The 12,500-nt window shown below is 42.6% G+C and overlaps 1 protein-coding gene across 7 annotated transcripts in view; it reads left to right on the top strand.

Annotated features, from left to right (window-relative positions):
• Positions 1 to 12,500, top strand: part of SYNE1 (spectrin repeat containing nuclear envelope protein 1) — a 423,352-nt gene that overhangs the window by 209,601 nt on the left and 201,251 nt on the right. For all 7 annotated transcript variants that reach the window (XM_085888569.1, XM_085888567.1, XM_085888566.1 and 4 more), the window contains 7 exons: positions 1,396 to 1,713; positions 1,872 to 2,027; positions 2,122 to 2,292; positions 7,358 to 7,684; positions 7,799 to 7,951; positions 10,440 to 10,607; positions 11,659 to 11,823. In XM_085888569.1, coding sequence (XP_085744695.1) covers positions 1,396 to 1,713; positions 1,872 to 2,027; positions 2,122 to 2,292; positions 7,358 to 7,684; positions 7,799 to 7,951; positions 10,440 to 10,607; positions 11,659 to 11,823 — 1,458 coding nt within the window. The remainder of the gene's footprint in view (positions 1 to 1,395; positions 1,714 to 1,871; positions 2,028 to 2,121; positions 2,293 to 7,357; positions 7,685 to 7,798; positions 7,952 to 10,439; positions 10,608 to 11,658; positions 11,824 to 12,500) is intronic.

The following is a 12,500-nucleotide window of genomic DNA, read 5'->3' as shown; positions in this document are numbered from 1 at the left end:
TTGAACATTGTTGCACTGCACGTTCTCTTGAAATATTATCCACACTTTCCTTTAAGAGGTTCTGCAAATTTGCATCCAACTTTCATAATAGTGCAGATGAGTCGTCATTCTGCCCACAGAGCGGGATACTGGGTTTTGCAATCGTGTGTTGCTGGTTGTTATCTCCAGATGTGGGTTTCCAGAAGATGGAATGGATTATGGAGAGCACTCGTTAAGAAAGAAGAAATTGTTGTTGCTTCGCTGTAACCGCTCTCTTTGGGGTTATTTTTGTCAACTTTAGTTTGAGGATAGACAGATATGGGTGAGCTTTGCGTTTTGAGATGCTTTCCATTTACCTCTGCCAGCAAAGGTTGGAGAGATTCCATTTTCCACCCTGTGTGTCTGTCTGTTTGTTTGTTTGTCTGTCTCTCTGTGTGCAGAATATCTCAAAAAGTTGGTGGGAAAAAATTATATATAGCACAATATCTCAAAAAGTTGAAGAGGAATTCGGACGAAACTTGGTGGACACTTTGGGTATGCGACAAGGAAGAATTGATTCAATTTTGGTGAAGAATCCGGATCTGGATATGAAAATTATTTAATTTTTAGAGATTCTTCACCATTAAGGATGGGACCAAAAGCGATATAACGCATGATATTTCAAAAATGTATTGTGCCCGATATGTTATTGTGGATCTGGCATTGCATGACAGAGGTATGTGCTCTACCGAGTGCCCTTCTAGTTTGTTTGTCGATGAGCACGATATCTCAAAAATATATGGATGGATTGGAATGAAACTTGGTGGACAGGTTGGGTGTATGACAAGGAGTAACTGATTCCATTTTGGTTAAGGTCCGGATACAGATCTCGCCCAACAGTGGGCTACAAAATGTAAACTGTTCAGCCTGATGGAGGTGTGCGCTCTTCCGAGTGCCATTATCGTTTTATACTACATTTAATGCAGTTTTGATGCAAATGTATTTGTTATTGAAGAATGGAAGAAATTTAACTTTTAAAATTTTTGCAAAAGTCTCAAACGGTTTTTGTTTTTGAGTTATGATAATTACGATAAATATCTGCTTCCTTTGGGACCATTGGCAGGTCGTCGTCCCTCCCCCCCCCCTTGTGAGGAGTGGGGGGGGGAGGGGCGTTTCTTTGTGCCATTAACCTGACCCAGCACGTATGTAAAATTTCGCCAAAATCAGGCCAACCATGTTTTTTCTTTGATTTTCAGATATACATTCAAACAGAGAATTACATACACAGAGACTACATTACATACACACAGATGTATTACAGAATACATCCTGAGGATATAAGTGTTAGGTTGTGTCCAATGAGCATAGTTCTGTTGGAGTTTAAAAAATTTTTTTTTACCTACACTTTGTATTATTGAGCAGCCTTTGTCTTCTCAGGAACTCCAGGCTTCATGCCAAGATGGAGATTTGCAACTGGCAATGTCTGAAACCTCTCGGGAACCTTTGCTGAAGGCTGGACCACCACGCTCTGAAGATGTGCTGCTGGAAGCTTTGCAATTAGACTGGGAACTCCACAGAGAACGGCTAGTTGAGGCCTATTCCAGGCTTAGCTCTCTTCTGGAAATGGCAGTGCAGCTGGGCCATAGACACCAGGATTTGGACAGCTGGCTGAACACAGTAGAACATGCTCTGGAGGCAAAACCCAAGAGATGCTCAATCAAGCAGGAGAAGGAACAGAGTTTGCAGGAATACAAGGTCAGGGGTGTTAGGAGACTTGATTCAGAGTGTAGAAATACTGGATCGATTCATAATTTATTTACCCACACCATTAAGCAAAGCAGTTGCATTTTGTCTCCATTCCTTTTCTTTCATAATTTAGGATGGATAATGCATTTTGCTTTGTATTTTTACAGAGGTGCAGCACTGAAATAGAGGAGCACAAGGGTGATGTGGAAGCCATCTGTGTTTTAGCTCAAAACATTGCAAAGGAAAATCATGCAATTTCTCACATCGGATTGCAGGCAACTCAGCTCTCCACACGATACCAGCACGTGTTCATCACTGTCTCGGTCAGATTGCATTTTTCATTTTTCTGCTTTAACTTCCTCTCTTTGTATTTTTCCAGATTTGTGATGGTACAAAATTTGGTGCTCTTCCTTGCAGGATTACATCAAGGACTTGCAAAACGACCTGAAAAGTCTGAGTGAGGCAGAATCTGCAGTGAAAGCTGTTCGTGAATGGCTCCACAAAGCCTGGAAGGGCTATGAAACTGTCTCCAAACCGATTGTGAAAGTTGATCTCTCCTTGCTCGAAGCTCGAGTGAAGGAAAACGAGGCAATAGAACATTCCTTGCTCTATATTATAATTCTGCATGCTTTTTGATTTGAAAATTAAGGATAGCAATTTAAGATGATAGAATATTCTCCAGTGAGGTGTCAGTCTATGCAGGATATATATATATATATATATATATATATATATATATATATATATATATATATACATATACATATACATATACATATACATATACATATACATATACATATACATATATATATATATATATACATATACATATACATATACATATACATATACATATACATATACATATACATATACATATACATACACATAGACAAACATGTGTGTCAGGCCAGATCAGATCTGTGACTTGCTACAGGTATCATTTAAACCTGAACGAAACTAATTCATGGTCATGTTGTTGGCGACAAAACTGTCTTCCCCACCAGGTTTCATGGAGAGGAGGGTATATAATATGGACACCCAGCAGGATTAAAAAACAAAACCTGTCAAAGGGCAGAGGAGCTCCTTGTGAGCCAATGGCCATCCATATCTAGTGCCCAACTGTGTCTACGGACATCCTGCAGTAGTTGGGTTAGTTTTTTTAGGAGGTTGTTGGCATGATTTGCACTCCGGCCACCGTAAAAACCCTTCACTCTGCAAAACACACAAAAACCACAAAGAATATTGAAAACCCACTCCATGGGAGTACCTCCTGTGCAGCTGCGCTTCGCAGGGCAGCTCACTGGATGACATGATTGTGGCAAAGCCTTCAGGACCCCCAAGCTTTGATGATGGGAGGAAAACCATGGGTAAAACTTCCCCTGTCAGATTGCAGTAGTGTGTTCCGAGGTGGTGCTGAGGTGTCATCTACCAGGCAGCAGTCTCCTTGGGTTAACCTATGGAGGTCCCTTCGGGTGGGTGCCTGGAATGTCCTATCTTTAAGAGATGATGATCACCTGTCTCTGTTATCATCTGTGCTCAAGCGTTTAAACATTGGTACTGCAGCGCTCTGAGGTTCAGAGACTGGATGGTGGTGAGATCATGGTGGGTGTTTACACCTACTATTGTTCTGGATGCTCTGATGGTTATCATGCTCAAGGAGTGGCTGTAGCTGTGTCCAATAAGCTGATTCCAATGATAATTGAGGTAACGCTGATCAACGAGCATATTATGAGACTGAGGATTCGTCACTCCATGGGTGTCATTTCCCTGGTCTCTGTTTATGCTCCGACTGAGGCAAGTGATTTCACCCTGAAGGATGCATTCCATGCCACGCTCGAATCTGTGGTTGATCAGTGCCCCAGGCGAAAAACTCTTCGAGTCATGGTGGATTTCAATACATTGACTGGAATGGATAGGGATGGTTATGACGTGTGTTGGTCCCCATGGGTCTGGAACTATGAACGAGAATAGCACTAAGTTCCTTGACTTTGCAAGAAGTCATGGACTTAGGCTGGCTGGTTCATGGTTTCAGCACCCACAGAATCATCCCTGGACTTGGTATTCCAATGCTGGTGGTGTGGCAAAGGAGATTGACCATATCGCACAGGTAGCACAACTGAAGACGAGATGGGATAAATCTGTGCATGAGAGAGAGCAACTTTCTTTGAAAGAATTCCCAGGATGAGTTGATGTTGGAGAAAATAGGGATGGGAGACCAGTCTAGAAATTTGATGGCTGCTTGAAGACCTTGCCAGTCGGCCTGAGTGAAATGCAGACTCGACGTTGCTGAGGTGGTTCTCTAATAGCAGCCAGTGAGATGTTTACTTTGACAAGCATGTCGTCAGATGAACCGATTGGAGCAGAGGAAGAACAGCAGATATTTTCAGGGAAATTTGTTAAAATCAGATCCAGAAGAGATAGAGTACCATTTGTTGAGATCCAGGTCAGAAAATTTACTTTTTGAGTCAGTCCCAATGAGCCGCAGGAAGCTTTTGCTGAAGAGCCACGGCAGGTGAGAGAGGTACCCACACTCAGCCAACTGGCATGATGGCAACTGAAGTCACCACATACGAGGAAGAGAGAGTTGGGATGAGGAGATAGAAGTTGGTCCATGTTTTCAGCGAGTGAGGTGTAAATGGGGTCATCACTGTTTAGAGGATTGTACAACACACAAAAAAACATGAGGTGGGAGTTGAGGGGAAGCCTTAGCCAGAGGTATTCCTGGGGGTGTGGGGGAGTGAGGGCAGTGCATGGAGAGTGAGGAATAGAGTTTTTGATGAAGAGAGCAACTCCTCCGCCAGGACGAGGCTTAGGTCTGTCATACCGGAGGAGGAAGTAACCAGGGAGAGATACTTGGGAGTCAGACACGTCTTGGGAGAGGAAAGTTTCTGTTAAACGGATTGTCTGGTTTGTCAGTGGCAACCTGTATGGAAAGATCTGTCAGGTTTGAGTGAAGGCCCTGGATGTTTGAGGTCCACACTGTCAAGGAAGATGCAGGGGAGAGGCTTTCAGTGCAGTGGAGGGTAGGGGGAGGGTAGGATGAGGAATCGGGGGGGGGGGAGAAGAAGGTAGAGATGTTGACGGTGTGTCGGAGATTACAGAAGAGCTCGGGGAGATGGCCGGATGAGGAGGATAAAAGGCTCGGTGGTGATGGGATGAGGCACATTGGGGATTAATAAGAGAAGGGGCGGAGGGAAGTTGAAAATTTGAGGAGGTGGAGGGTTGAGATGGAAGAGAGAGGGAGAGTGGAAGGAGGCAGCTTTGTGGATGTGAGGCGGGGCAACTTTGTGAAGGGGGAATGAGGGGGGAGATTGGAGGGAGGAGGATGAGAGGGGAGATTGGAGGGAGAAGGGTGAGGGGTGAGTTTTTGAGAAAGGTGAGAGGGAAGCTTGGAGGGGTTAGAGTGTGAAGGTTTCTTTGAGAGGGAAGGGTGAAAGGGAAGCTTTGAGAGGGAGGGGCGATTATAAGAGCAGGCATGGCCTAGGGGCAGGAGGGCGATATGATAGTTGGGGAGAGGGAAAGGATGAGACTTGGCAGTGGAATGGTGAATAAGGGAGCAGGCAGGGGGAGGTACAAGATTTTAGGGGTTAGGAAGAGGGGAGGTGTGAGAGGAAAGAAAGAGTGTGTTTGAAATGTTGAGTGTAGTGATTGAGAGAGTCAGATCCCACAACATGGCCAAAAGTATGCGGATACCCCTTCTAATTAATGGATTCAGTTATTTCAGCCACACCCATTTTTGACTGGTGTATAAAATCAAGCACACAGCCATGCAATCTCCATAGACAAACATTGGCAGTCCAATTGGCCATACTGAAGAGCTCATTGACTTTCAATGTGGCACCGTCATGGGATGCCTCCTTTCCAACAAGTCAGTTCATCAAATTTCTGCCCTGCGAGAGCTGCCCCGGTCAACCGTAAGTGCTGTTATTATGAAGTAGAAACATCTTGGGAGCAACAACAGCTCAGCTGCAAAGTTGCAGGCCACACAAGCTCACAGAATTGGACCGCCGAGTGCTGAAGTGCGTAGTGCGGAAAAATATTCTGTCATCAGTTGCAACACTCACTACCGAGTTCCAAACTGACTCTGGAAGCAACGTCAACTCAAGCACTGTTCGTCGAGAGCTTCATTAAATGGGTTTCCATGGCCGAGCAGCTGCACAAAAGCCTAAGATCACCATGCGCAATGTCAAGCGTTGGCTGGAGTTGTGTAAAGCTCACCGACATTGGACTCTGGAGCAGTGGAAACGTTCTCTGGAGCGATGAATCACGCTTCACCATCTGGCAGTCCGACGGATGAATCTGGGTTTGGCGGGTACTTGGAGAATGCTACCTGCCCGAATGCATAGTGCCAACTGTAAAGTTTGGTGGAGGAGGAATAATGGTCTGGGGCTGTTTTTCATGTTTCAGGCTCGACCCCTCAGTTCCAGTGAAGGGAAATCTTAATGCTACAACATACAATGACATTCCAGACGATTTTTTGCTTCCAACTTTGTAGCAAAAATTTGGGGAAGGCCCTTTCTTGTTTCAGCATGACAATACCTCCATGCACAAAGCGAGGTCCATACAGAAATGGTTTGTCGAGATCGGTGTGGAAGAACTTGACTGGCCAGCACAGAGCCCTGATCTCAACCCCATCGAACACTTTTGGGATGAATTGGAATGCCGATTGCGAGCCAGACCTTATCGCCCAACAACAGTGCCCACCCTCACTAATGCTGTTGTGGCTGAATGGAAGCAAATCCCCACAGCAATGTTCCAACATCCAGTGGAAAGCCTTCCCAGTAGAGTGGAGGCTGTTATAGCAGGAAAGCAAAGGGGGGGTGGGGGACCAACTCCATATTAATGCCCATGATTTTGGAATGCGATATTGGACGAGCAGGTGTCCACATACTTTTGGTCATGTCATGTATCCGTTAGGTTAGAATGGAGCCCACAGATGTTCGAACACCTAACAGTTTGGGACTTCAGAGGAGGAGCTCATACTAAAGCAGAAGACTGTGAAGAGGCACTAAGAGCGGAGGTAGGATGAGCGGCAAGATCGGAGGGGTAACGAGGGGGGGTATAACAGGTGAGGAGTTAGGAGGAGGTAGTTGTAAGGAGGTGGGGTGAATTGGCACTGAAGTTGGAAAAAAGGATTATTGAGGGAACACGAACATGCATCGCAAACTGCAATTTCAATTTTTTTTTAAGTCAGAGATGCGATTCAAGACATTACGTGAAGGATGCAATAAAGGCGAACGAAGAGAAAGGAGAAAAGAAACGTTGTAACAGTGGGACTTTTTGGACATGGGATGAAGGAACGGTCAATTTGAAAAGTTTTTTTTGAAGAAGTGAATTATGATACAATTTTGGCAACCAAACATGTGAAAGAGGAAATTGAAACATTTAAAGAGACTGTTTTTATTGTTGATAACGATTCGGTAAGATAGGTAAAGGAAAGGTTGAAGAAAAAAACTGTGAAGGTGTATATGGTGAATTGGATCGGCTAAAATAGAAGGACGTTGGTGGATCGGTGAATATCTATCTACCATCTTATTCTATTACCATCTACCATAGAAGGAAGATGGTAAATCTGAATAGGGAATGGAGAATAATGGAAAATGTGTGTTTAATATATTTGCAAATGTTTTTCATGTTCACAATGCAGGCCTTGCGAGAGGACATGAACCATGGCCTAAGACTTTTGAGTGCAGCACAGGAAAAGGTCATCCGAGCGAGTGAAGGAATCGCAGAACTTGAAAGAGAGGAGTTGCAATTTCAGGGAAAAGAATTAGCTGCAGAAATAGAGCGCTTGGTCAGAGGTCTGCAGGATGTTGGAAGAGGTCTTGAAGAGGCATTGCAGCTGGGAAGAGAATGCGCTGCCCGGCACAATGCTCATGTCTCATGGCTGAAGGAGCAGCAGCGTCTGCTGCAGACAACACCGGAAGGAAAATTTGAGCTGCCTGAAAATAGTTTCCAGCTGGGCAAGTATAAGGTAAATCAGCACTTCTATTTGATCCACTGGCATCACCCATAAGACTTTCTGTGAAGCATTTTTGTTTTATTTAGTAAAACATCAATACATTAAATAAGGTTTTGTGTGTTCCAGACAATGCTCCAGGCATTAGAATCTCGTAAGTCAGCATTGGCTTCTCTGAATGAGAAGATAAGAGCATTGCAGCGGCTCATCCCCGATGCTACGGCTGGAAAGGATGCTGAGGATCTTGGAGCATTCCATGAACAACTACAAGAGCTATGCAAGGTCTGTTCCATCTGCAAACATGTGGATATTTAAAAACCCTCAGATTTTGTGCACAAATAAACCTTTGTGGTGTTACCATGGAGACATGCACATTGCCAAAAGAATAAAAAATAATGGGATCTGAATTCTAAGTTGTTAAAGAGGATGTATGTCTTGAATTTTTAAGGTGAAACATTTACATAAGTGATAGAGTAATGGTGCAGGTCATCAAGTCTTTAAATGGGGTGGTATATCCCTGGTGTTGGCTTAATGGTTGGGGTTGTGGGCTTGGGATCCTAGGGTCCAAAGTTGAAATCCCACTTGATGTTGAATTAATACCAGGTGGGGTTGACTCAGTCGGTCATCCTTCCAAGGTCAGCAAAATGAGTAACTGCTTGCTGGGATGATTGAGCCATTTGAGTATCATGCGTCAGAGTGGCAACCCATCCAGGATTGTGCCTAATAGCCCAGGAGACTGTTTCAGCAGCACCAATGCTCTGGGCAGAGTGTGGTCCCAGTGGATGGAATGGGGTGGTGCTGACATCATTAGCTGATTTGAAAACTACTTTTACTGAGGTTGCTTTTCATCAGGAGTCGGATGAGATAAAATCATTTTAATTATTGAGGCAAAAACTCCACGTCCGGGATTCTAAAATGTCACAGGTGGTGATGGGATGTCACTACCGACATGTCACTGTAACTGATTGATATGTTGCATGAGGCATTGCAATGCCATGATTAGCGTACCCTTATTCAAAGGAGGTCATGATTTTTTTTTTATACAAAGCATGCCAAAGGTGGTCAGGCATTAACAGGCAGACAGAAATAGTGTCACTCTTTGCTGATTTGGAAATGACAAGATGCTGATCTGATAAATGTAACATTTTAATCCTGACAAATGTCAGTGTCACCCTTGTTATTCTGGTATGATTGTCAAACAAACTGATCTACCTATTTCCATGCTTCGCCAGTGAGAAAGGCCCGATCCATTAAATGTCTCGGTCTCACCATCAGCCACAACTTCAATGGGATGACCATGTAGCCAAGCTGGTCTCTAAAATCTGCTGCCAACTGGGCATCCTCCATCATTCCAAGGCATTCCATGAAAAGTCAGAACTACTCACAACCAACAAGGCCTTTGTCCATAGCTCAGTGGAAATCTGCTCTCCCCCAAGGGCTGATGCCTCAGTATCACATCTGTCTCTCCTGGATTCTATGCAATTTAAAGCTCTCAACATTATTGGAATCTCTTGCATAAGGATGAAGCTCAAGGCCTGTTGCTGTCACATCACAGACAGATTTTTGGCCTCTGTATTTCTTTTTTTACTGCAATTCGTCTGCTCCTCCTTCCTCTGCTCTTTTTCATTTTTGATCAGTTCCTGCTGGATGCATACATTGTTCCAGTAACCTCCTTCTTGTTAAACTTATAAAATCCTGGCTTGCTGCACACCTCAACGTTTTGTTCCTATTTGCTCCCGTTTGTGGACTCCCTGGCGGAGAAGGTTCTCTCCTACTCTTCTCTCCATGGCTTCATGTTCGTGGTACACCACCATCTCATGTCACTCCCCATCCCTACACACAATTATTTTTACTCCATTAACCACATTATTCCCAACCCGATTTTACTTGCAGATTACAGAGTTTCCTCCCTTCACCCTCTCCTCTTTTGCTGTTCGCTAATTCCCTTGATTGTTGTGTAATCATCTTTGCTTGCCCTCTGTCATCTCGCTATTCTATGAGTCCACATTGTGTTTACAATTGACAAAATACAAGCCATTATCATGTCTCTTTTACGGAATGCCAATTTAAGTGGATTAAAAAGGCTTTTTTTTAAAGCACGATTTTACCAGGGTTGGCCCCGACCTGTAAGTGACGTGTTCACCAACGTATTTCTGATTCGTAAACACCCCACAAGACTCTGCCAGATGTCCTGATGGTGCAGTCTAGATGTTGCTTATTTCACAATGGGGGTAAATGTTCTTCCTTCACTGCAGTACTCACTGTAACAGCCTTTTCCAGAAAAAAATGAACTGTGGCAATGAAAATTTTTTTATCTGGAACATTATCATTGATCTTTGCTGACATTAGGAAATCTGTCCGACTTTGCAAAGATGGTCCCTTCGACCCACATCCAATTGACATTTTATGTTCCAACTGCTTATTATGAGAAGACATTTTGTCTTACCTGATGAGCAACATCTAGTCACATTCATTGCACAAATATCACATCAGGAAGGCTTATATGCAAGCAGCACATTACATAAGTTGTCAGGAACCTGCTGATGAGCTTAAAGAGCAATCAGAATAATTTTATATCAGTGTTAATGATGAGATAGCCTTCCCGCAATTGGATATTACTTTTTCATGGTATATAGGCACTTACACTACTGTGTATATTTGTACAGGTTGTTGAGACATCTCATGGTCCTGGTATAAAGCAACTGTTCACTTTTCAGAAAATCCCAGCTCATGGAAGAGCATTGATGATGGATGTCCCTTTTCCAAACAGAAAAACATACAAAACTTGAACAAGACAGTGAAGGAGCATGAAGATTATCAAGCTGCATTGCAAGACGCTGATGCATGGTTGTTGTGTATCACACACAAGCTGTTGGCTTACGAAGGCAAACAGGACAAAGATCTGGACACAGTCACACAGCAGCTTGCACTTCACAAGGTAATTGGTACGATGTGTTTAGGTGCTGAATCAATTGATGTCCTAACCAGCAGGCGGGAGAACTCCAAACTTGCATTTATTCCACAAGTAAAACACAAATGATAAACGCAGCTCTCTGACACGGCACTGGACACAGAAACACAACTGATGACTCGCTCTTCTTCTCCCATTTTTCTCCTGTTCACTGTTTCCCATATATATATATATATATATATATATATATATATATATATATATATATATATATATATATATATATATATATATATATATATATATATATACACTAGCGATACCCATGCACATGCACGGGATAGCAGTACAACATAGCTGGTAGCAGACGACAGACCATACACGGGGAATGACAAAAATACGCATTGTGCAAAATGCAAGTGGTACTATGGAACGCCAAGACTTCCCAAACTTGGTCGGCATGTCCGCTAAGTGCCACAGCAATTTCAGAGGGATCGTGTGACGGCGAGCCAAGTTTTTAGTGTGCAAGCTTGGTATTATAATAGAGAATATCTTGAAGTAACCAGAAATCTCCCGAACTTTGTCGATCTTTCCACACAACTTAAACTCTAACTAAACCATTACAATTGTTACCTTTTTACTCTTCTCAACTTTTGAGTAAACATCTTGCCTCAAAAAACATCACAGTTACATATTGAAATATATATATATATATATATATATATATATATATATATATATATATATATATATATATATATATATATATATATATATATATATTTAACAATTCATTCCATATTGCATTATAAGAAATCTACCGTTAATGTCACACTGTACCAATGCACTGCTTGACGGTCTCTCATGAATAATTTCTGACAGTAATGATGTTTTGTTGATTGCATCTTTTTCTCCACCTTTGTACAAAGGGATCAAACTTTTTGCAGGAAATTTGCACTTGAAACAATTTTCAAAACATACAAGGTGTAAACTATGGTTCACAAAAGTCAGAAACTGAATCTTCACTGGCAATAATAATAGTACCCCTTGTTGCTGTTTGATGTGTGCATGTTGGCAGGCTGTGATGGAGGAGGTCATATGCTTTAAAGAACAGCTCGATGAATTACAATGCAAGGCAGACCAACTCACTGCTGCCAGTCAGGAGCAAAGGCTACCAGCTTTAGAGGTCCAGATGAAGGGTATACACGACAGTTATCATGCTGTGTTCAATTCTGCTGAAAGGGTATGTTGAATCTATATTTCACATTGCATTCCCGTTGGAAATTTATTACATTTCACGCTATGTGTTCATAGTTCTGCGAACGACTTACTGATTCGCAGTTGATAGCCATGATGGTGTGTTGGTGAGAGGAACACGTATAGTTATTTTGTTATTCATACAAATTTCATTGGCTCAGTGAATTTGAATGTTTACATAGGAAGGATAGGAAGGAGCTTAATGCCATAAAGCAGAGCCACATATTGATGCCACTTCTATGTCAGGTGATGCAACTGAAACAATTATTCCAGTGTGATAAAGGCTTGAAATACAATGCAACGCTGTTAATGGTCTAATTTTTCCTCCATTCGCACTCGTGTGCTTAAATATAAATTCTACTATCTATGTGATTTTGGAATTTCAATTTTTTTTCACGTAAGATTAGAACAGCACTTGGTAGAGCACATACCTCTGCCAGGTTGAACAGTTTATGTTTTGTTGCCCACTGATGGGCTGGATCTGCATCCAGACCGAAACCAGAATCTAATAGGCTTGTTCTTGTCTCCTACCAAACTCATCGACCAACTTTCATCTGAATCTGTCCACAACTTGTTGAGATATTGTGCGACTATATCGTTTTTGGCCCTATCTCTCAATGGTGAAGAATCACTTTAACAACTATAAGCACATATGTCTGCCAC

Source organism: Eptatretus burgeri, chromosome 7 (assembly GCF_056783735.1).
Source record: "Eptatretus burgeri isolate ZD-2024b chromosome 7, Ebu_testis_v1, whole genome shotgun sequence".
In the NCBI taxonomy this organism is placed as follows: Eukaryota; Metazoa; Chordata; class Myxini; order Myxiniformes; family Myxinidae; genus Eptatretus; species Eptatretus burgeri.
The sequence above is the reverse complement of the archived record's forward strand: the minus strand, read 5'-3'. Positions and strand labels throughout refer to the sequence as shown.